Source organism: Solanum pennellii, chromosome 7 (genome assembly GCF_001406875.1).
Source record: "Solanum pennellii chromosome 7, SPENNV200".
In the NCBI taxonomy this organism is placed as follows: Eukaryota; Viridiplantae; Streptophyta; class Magnoliopsida; order Solanales; family Solanaceae; genus Solanum; species Solanum pennellii.
In genome coordinates, this window is record NC_028643.1 from 4,408,533 (window position 1) to 4,417,432 (window position 8,900).

General features: G+C 33.1%; 1 protein-coding gene across 1 annotated transcript; it reads right to left on the reverse strand.

Moving 5' to 3' along the window:
* Positions 1 to 938: 938 nt before the first annotated feature.
* Positions 939 to 7,690, reverse strand: LOC107026546 (glycosyltransferase BC10). The gene is made up of 11 exons (XM_015227547.2): positions 7,463 to 7,690; positions 6,111 to 6,625; positions 5,492 to 5,590; positions 4,350 to 4,450; positions 4,193 to 4,264; positions 3,820 to 3,910; positions 3,401 to 3,481; positions 2,598 to 2,660; positions 2,394 to 2,516; positions 1,635 to 1,673; positions 939 to 1,556 (listed from the first exon to the last, which is right to left on the reverse strand). The coding sequence occupies exons 2-11, from the start codon at positions 6,492 to 6,494 to the stop codon at positions 1,428 to 1,430; spliced, it is 1,182 nt and encodes a 393-aa protein (XP_015083033.1). The 5' UTR covers positions 6,495 to 6,625; positions 7,463 to 7,690; the 3' UTR covers positions 939 to 1,427.
* Between the last annotated feature and the right edge of the window lie 1,210 nt (positions 7,691 to 8,900).

Here is an 8,900-nt window from a genome sequence, read left to right on the forward strand (position 1 = left end):
TGACGCACGAAAATCGATAAAATGAAAGTTTACCCGTTCTGAAGCTCGTTTGAAATTTATTGTGTAGTTATATCCATATAATATAAAAAAAATAATTATAGCTATTTATTTTAAATGTATATTAATGTTTTGCCATATTTTGTAGTTTTTCCGTAATTTGTGCACCTTCGTGATAATAGTGTCATGTTTTCCCTTTTGTTTCAATTTATATTATCATCGAGACTGAAGTTTTGACCATAAATTCAAACATAGAATCTTTAAGGTTTCTAAAATGAAATCTACATATTGAAAACTACGTAAAAAGTATTATATGCTATAAGAATTAACATGATCAAAGAAAACTCATATAATTTTTGAAATCCGAACAGAGCCACATAAATGGTAGTAATTATTTTGCTTGTGCGACGAATATAATGTTATAAATTCTCTGTGTTCCATTTAATAATAGGTAATGATCTCCCTCGGAAAAATATCACGATTATAAAATGAGGAAAAAGGAAAGGAAGTTATACATTGATTATATACGAGGCAAGGAAAGGAAGTCCTTTGACACATATATATCGAATAACTCTGACCAACAAGGCAAGGAAAGGAAGTCCTTTGACACATATATCGAATAACTCTGACCAACAAGAGGTTGATATGAAACGAATTCGTCTATTAACATATTTTATGTACATGCTCAAATTTGAGTACTATTTTCTCAGAACTTCACTTTGATTGATTGTTCAACCACACCCTTGAATACTACAAAGCTCAAAGTTTAGTTTTCTCTATGGTTGTAGTATAGTTTAACCTATTTATAACAATATCATTTGTGTGAATATGTCTAGACTATTATAGTAAATCACCTGATTCTATCAAAATAACCGACTCCAACTGACTTGGGATATTTGACGATACGGAAAAGAAATGCAACGATATAGATATATAAGAACTTTATAGGAATCTGAAATTTCTATTTGATTCAAAAATTAACCAAAAACCAAAATTTGACAGTTTCTTTAAACAAGGGCCATATTTGCAACTTCTACACAAAGGTCAACAATACAAGTGCTGCAGTTAAATAAGTCCCCAAAAATTTTCTTAATCCCAATACTAAGATAAATATAACAAAAATAGCCCAAAACTGAAAAAAGAGAGGAAAAAGAAAAACTAAACATAAAATCACCTACCCCCAAAGGAAGCACGACGACTCGAGGCAGTTGATTCAACACTCCTCGGCTCTTAATACAGTCGCCCTAACTGTGTTTGCCAGTAGCCCTAGCGCTCAAAAAATAAGCCTGGTTTTGGGGGCAGCACTCAAACTCGATCCTTCTGTGAAGAGGGGGGCGCTTTTTACAACACTGGAAGATACACAAGAAATGAGGATGAAGGGGGGTCGGATTGAATCGACCAAAGAATCAGTGTGGGTGTTATCTACCCACTTAAATCGATGTATAATTGGGGTAAAGCTGCAACAAGCTATCTAGAGCTTCAGGTAAGAATTTTCTTGCAAACAAGTAACATGGTCGTTCATTTCCATTCCATTGACAAGGATTAATTTGAACTTCCTTCTGCAATATGGAAATAACACTTTAGGCTTACGAGTGAGAAAATGCAAGGAAATTGTCAAAATGAGTAATTGTTCATACCCTAGCATCGCTTGTGACATGCACATTCTCTGAAATAGACTGCAGAAACAGTGAGAGAAAGCATTAAATCATGTCATGGTTTCGATATGCCATAGAATATCGTGATTTAACTTTATTTATCTCTGAAAAAGAAGTAACTACTGCAAATAACTGGAGCTAATGCGAGCTCTAGAGTGATCAAGATTCTGCTCAATGACCAATGTGCATACGTATTACTGATGAAAGAAAAATCAAGTAAAACTTAAAGATGGGGGCAACAGATGTATATAAACAACACATGGAAAAACACAAAACCACTTTAGTATCACGCTGACGATAGAAAGNGACTGCAGAAACAGTGAGAGAAAGCATTAAATCATGTCATGGTTTCGATATGCCATAGAATATCTTTATTTATCTCTGAAAAAGAAATAACTACTGCAAATAACTGGAGCTAATGCGAGCTCTAGAGTGATCAAGATTCTGCTCAATGACCAATGTGCATATGTAATACTGATGAAAGAAAAATCAAGTAAAACTTAAAGATGGGGGCAACAGATGTATATAAACAACACATGGAAAAACACAAAACCACTTTAGTATCACGCTGACGATAGAAATAGAAGGGAATGGTTGGAAAGAAGACGAGAATCAATAAGAGAGAGGAGAACAAAGAGGCATAAAGTATAGAAGTCAAGGGAACTGAGCCTTAAATGAATTTTAGAGAAAGGGTGGCCAGGGGGTCGGGTTGGGGGTAGGAGTGAGAGGAGTAAGCCTTACAGTTATGTTTCTCATAAGCTCATATGTAATATCTTTTTGCACGTATGATTTTGGGTGCCATTTCCCTTCAGACCAATCAACATGTGTTACTGACCAATTCGAAATTCCAGTTGGATCAAGCATCTGAAATTTAGAAAACACAAGAAAACAGTTAGTTTGAAAATGTTAAAACTTGAAAACAAGCTGGTGAAGAACACTACTCACATGGAAAAAGGTTGGTAGATAGTGCTCATCAGAATAGCAGTTCCGATTACCCTCCATGTTTGGCTGTCGCATTAGAAACAGATGCGCCATGATTAATGAAATCAATCAAATTCACCAGCTAGACAAAACAAATAAAAGGAGCAAGAAGAAAAGAGAGCGGGAAATGGAATATAAGCATGTTTTGTTGTGCCTATCTATAGCGATCCCATGCGATCAACATTATTGTAGTTTCCAAATAGTGATACAAATAGAGTTAGAGAGAAACTAAAAGAAACTAGTTTAGAGGAAATAACATATGAATATTATTTGAAAAAGCAAAGTAGCTTTAAGAACACCTTAACACAGGAATAATGCTAGAGAACAAAAGTTTTTATGCTTCAAATCAAACGCTATAGGCAGATACTCTAGATCTGATAAGCGACCTAGGTATGAGCATCTTAATGTTCTAATATTAAAAGGGGCAACCCTGACAATTCATGGGATTTTGTGCTTAAAGCTCCCATAAACTCGGGCACATTTTCCTAGTATAGGTTTCAAATACAGGCATGCTTCAGTACCACGTGCATCTATTCTGCTCTATTCAGGTCAAGTCTCACATTCAATAATTACAGTAATTTTAATGCAAATTTACTTCTTCCAAACAATGAATAGTGTGGGACGACACAGCTTGATAATATAGTTAAAACGTCAGCGCATAGAGAAACACATCATATACATCGATAAATGAAATAAATAACCGTCAAAAGAAAGCTAATAGCATAATCACATCATCATCAGCCAAAGAATGATCAAGTAAAACCAACCCTGCAGTAGTCCCTGAATTTTCTGTAGTAGAGACTATCAGCCATAACTGCAAGGGCATGCTGTCGTTTCATTGTGAACCACTGTAAAAAATCAGAATTTTAACCTATCAGAACAAGAAGACTGTAGAGGTGCAAAATGGCAAATCAGGCTGTTATATAAGAAGTGCCATACAGCTATCCCAAATATTTGGCCATTCTAAGAGGCAAAAAGAAATTCTACCTATAGAATACTAACCAACTCATTGAACAATTTTTTTAGAATGACCTCACTGAACACTTGCGGATTACCAAAGCAAACTATCCAGCATTTTTTTAAAAAATTATTATTGGATCTCAAAGTTTTATCCTTCATGAAAAAGTGCAACCTCTGTATTACATAGACAAATAAGAGCTAACAGCAAAAGTTGTGTAAAAGGTACCTGTGCACCCTTTCGAAAATGCTTCTTTTCAACTTCAGGTAACATATGTTCAGAATACCTTCCACTTCCATGAGGACCAGGATCCTCAAAGCTGAGAGAAGAAAGAAAAGAGCACTTCTTATTTATTAACGAAGAAAGAGCATTTTTCACTTATATAACAGAAGGAATCATATTGTTCAAATGGGACAATGAATAAAAAGAAATGAGTAATAACAACTACAATTACAAGAAAGTTCAAATTTACTTCATGGTGATGGAAAGCCCAAGTACAATAATATTCTAAAGATGATTTGACATTGATATTAAAATATCATGCAGAACCATAAAGTATGACGACTATTTCACGACACAAGCATCAGCAGAATTGTCTTACCAGTCTACAAAACTGATATTTGTATACATCAGGTAGTTGTAGACGTAGTCAAAATCACGCAGGGGTATACAACTGCAAGTTGATAAGCAAAATGGTCAAAAATGACGTAATGGCATAAATGCAAAGCAAAAGGCAAGACAGATCGTCAAATGTCAACCTGTCAGAAAGTAATACAAAATGCTGATTGTCAGTCTCTTTCAGCGCATATGCTAAAAGACGTCTCTCTGCATCAACCATAGAAATCTTTCCCCACACTACCTGCAGTGCAGAACGGTGTACACCAAAACTCAGCCATACAGATGAAAATGATATATATCTCCGACTTTCAATGACTAAATAGCAATAAATATGTTCTTATTTCCAAAAGATATTATGTTAATATGCCCTTCATTTGCCTCGACATAGCTGGTCAAATAGGTATGACAAGGGTGCAGTACTTCATAACGGTTCTTCAAAATTCACTGAACTTTAGCAAAAACTTAGTATACCCGTGCTGAATACATACACACAGCCATACTTGATACGTACCCATTAAATCCATGCAACACAAAATGATGGTTTAAATTTTAAAAAAGAAAATACTAGAACAAAATACAGTAATTATAAGCAATAATAATTAGCATTACCAACAAACATTGCTGATTTGAGCTAATCAAAACTTAATCATCAAGGTCAATTCACACAACCCAAACACATGCCCCTAATAAAGGCAGTAGTCAGAGTCATATTTACTAATTGGCCACATGCAAAGAAAGGAGGAAGTGGACGACTTAGGCTACAAAAGTATAAAGGATAGATGTGTAATCCATTGCAAGCAATTAAATAAAGCAAACATAGTATGATGAAGGTGATGAGTAATAATGTCAATTCTCAATCATTCTTCTCAGACTGTGTTAAACAGTTACTCATTTGATCCCACAAATAACAGCCTGATTACACCACAAATAGCAGACAGCATAACCTTAGGAACTTTTTAATCGTTCAGTTTTTTCTTTCAGTTACTTGGAATTTCAGTGCAGGTGTCATACCAAACAAATAGCCACAGATAGAATCATCGACGATGTCAAGGTCAAATATAACAAGGCCAAAAAAATCAGTTCAATTGCTTCAGGAGAACAAACTCCATTCATTCAGAAACAATACATGGAAAAATTCAAGCGAAAAATTTGAGAAACAGTATCACATTGGCGGTAACAATTTATGTATCAGAAACAATACATGGACCAACTTCAAGCAATAAATATGAAATACAGCACCCCAGTAGAAGAAATGGAAAAAATAAGAAGCAGTATCACAAACCTTGTCACTACGGATTTCACGATTGACGAAATAACGGCTAAAATGTACAGGTTTGTCCTTAGAAGCATGTACATAGACAGAAAATTTTCCTTCATGTCCCTGAAAACACAATAGTTTAATTAAACCAGCAATAGAGAAAGCAGAAATGCTAGACAGTTCCAGCTAGTTCTTTTATCAGTAAGTTCAATTTATTAACAAAAAGGAGGCAAGCACTTTACAAAATAGAAAGTCACCCTTCACAAATCATGCTAGTTAAGGATCTATTGAATACCCAGAAAGCATTGCATTTACACAAACTAGTAGCCACTGAGATAACCTGATAATCATCAGTTCAACTACATAGGAAGACAGAACCTTTTTCTTTTGATACGCAAGTCAGAAGACAAAACCTTAAATTGAGATCGTTAAACATTAACCTATACTATTTAGCACCCGGATCATGTATCCATATTTCATTGAGGATTCCCTTACATAATCTGTAGAGAGACAATAACAAGAATAATTTACTTGCATCTATAATAGGGGCAGCAGGAGTTAATGAATCAAATTATTGCAGCAAACTGCAAACCAACATTAAAAGGAACAGACTGGAACTTCCGCAATAATAAGAAAAACAAACCTGAAAAAATCTGTCCCAGAGTTTTTCAAATGGCAATGCACCAGGTATCAAGAACATAAATGCTATTTTGGGGTTCTCTGGTACGACTGGGGGTGTGTTCAGAATTTCATTAGTTACAACATGGGAGGCAAGCTCTTCATCTGTCAATTCTCTGGCAGGAGCCGGTGGAAGCCAATCAGAAAGCCCCTTGCAGCCATTCAATGAGAATACATAACAAGCACCAGAACCTTGAGGGGGGTAAACGTAAGCACAAATTAGGAACAAGCTAACTAAAGAAACCAACACGATTATCCATGTCGGTTTCTTTAACTGAGCACGCTGGCGAGGTGCAGACAATATTTGCATCTCCTTCATGCCTAAACGCCACCCCTGAGATGTCTTCATCTAGAATATACACATCAGCAACCGAAGAACATCAAAAACTAGACCCCTTGACCAAATCTCTGAGAACAATAACCCAGTGCACTGCCTTTTCTTTGAGCAATATTTGGGAATCGATGAGCACAAACACAAAGCTGTAAGAGGATGAAAATTCAACAATAAGGAGTAGTTAGCATTGAATCAATATCTAGCTTCAGATGTTCTCGTAAAGAACAATCCTTAATCCTTTTAACTGAAATTTAACTCCAGATATATCATGTGGATGCAGTACAATGCTTCTGTATCTAAAGAAAACTAAGGATTTACTCACACTTCCCATACTAGATTCAGGTCCAGTTAACACTACCAAAGAGCAAATAATGTACATACAACTTTTATCCAACGCGAATCACATATACATAAGTTGCACAAAACTTAGAAAATCAACCTTCCACATCAAACACAGCAGCAATAAGAATTCCATTCAACTTAATTAAGCATTTCTTTAACTCAAGATCCACATCAACAGAATTACAGTAAAACTATCCCAACCATGCAGAATTCCAGGGAGGAGAAAACACAGAAACATGAAATCAACTAATTAGATACACAAACAATTTGTCTAATGAGATCACATAAGAAACAACTAATTAAATACACAAACATAACAAAATATAGAGATTCCCCGTGTTGCCCTAATCAACCTTAAATCAAAGTCAAACCCATATATCTGACCTTCAAATCTATACCCACTCCCTCCACACCCCCACACCCTCAATTCATCAACTTCAAATCTTCATCACTATACACCACCATATCATACAAAAAAATGCATAATCCCCACAACCCCATCAAAGCAAATTAATCTGAAATCATTTCAAGAATCCCAAAGTTTCCAATCAAAATTCAAACTTTAAAGAACCCCACATAATAGAATTACAAAAAAACACAACCCCACATAACATAATCAAAGAAAATCAAGAACCTAATACCTGAATGATACAAAGAAAAAAATATGTTCTTTTTCTTGTTTTTTCACTTGCTATCTATTGGTTCAAGAAGTTTCAAATCTTTGAATGGCAAAAAAGGATCTGTATCTCTTTGTTATGCATGTATTATAAAAAATATATATATATATATTTGGCTTGTGAGATCTAGGGCAAGCACAACAAAGCAAGTGGAACCAAACAGAAAAACAGCGAAGAGGGGGCTGCTTACTCTATACATACAATAATTATTAGTATTAGTATAATTATAAATTATAAATCAAAATTACTATGTTTTATTATACAAAGAAAAAGAAAAGAAAACATCATGTGTTGTTTTTTCCCTGTTTTTCTTGTGGGGCGGTGACTTTTTTATACTCCGATATTTTTTCTTTTATCTGATGTCAATTTGATTCAAAATTTGAAAAAATTAAATTTTGTGTAATTTTAAATATTAATGGGAATTTGAATTAAGAATGTATTAAAATATTTTTTAATCTTATCATCTTAAGTGAGGGTTTGCCATATTTGTTCATATTTCATTATGAAATTTAAAAAAAAAAAAAACTAAATAATTTTTGTTGTTAAAGTGAAAAAAATGATATTAATAATTGAATATATGATTCGTCAATTTGTAAGTAATTTGGAGTACTATTTTCAAGTTAAAAAATTCCAAATTTTATGATTAAAAATTTTTTTAAATTGAAAAATGAAATTAATTGACTAAATGAAAAGTCTGTGTGTATGGATTTTGACCGTTTAGTTTAATTCTAAGGTCCAAAATACTAAGAATAATTCTTTTTCTTTTATTTTTCGTGAAATATTCAAGCCGGCAATTATTGAAGAATTCGTATTTATTTTTTTTTTTTATGACAAGTCACATATTTGACTAGTGGTTGAAAATAATTATACTTGTTAATTAAATACATAAATTATCTATATTTAAAAATATATATTTAATATATATTATGCATTAATATAAATTTTTTCATATTCATTTTTTATCGCTTTTGATTAGATAAATTACCTGAAAAGTTAATTCATATGAAAATATTAATATAGATTATTCGTCTAGTTAGCCCCAACTATTTGAATAAAATTGATTGATTGACTTATATATTGATTAGTTTTTAAAAATGACATTTTACATGCAAACAATGTTGCTAATTTTTATTTTATTTTTAGAACAAGTTGCAAATTTTCAAACCATATAAAAGACTTAAGTAAATCAAAGCATCCCTCTCTCCTAGCTTCTCCTATTTGATTTTAAATTTTTAAAGTTGTAATTATTAAAAATTGAAATTGTATTGAGAAATATGCTTTTTTACACATTTTTTAGAATGATGATTGTGAGTAAAAGTCTCAAAAATTCAAACATGAGTCCCTTTTTGGAAATTCGAAAATATTTAAAAATATACTTAGAATTTAAATATCAGATATTTAA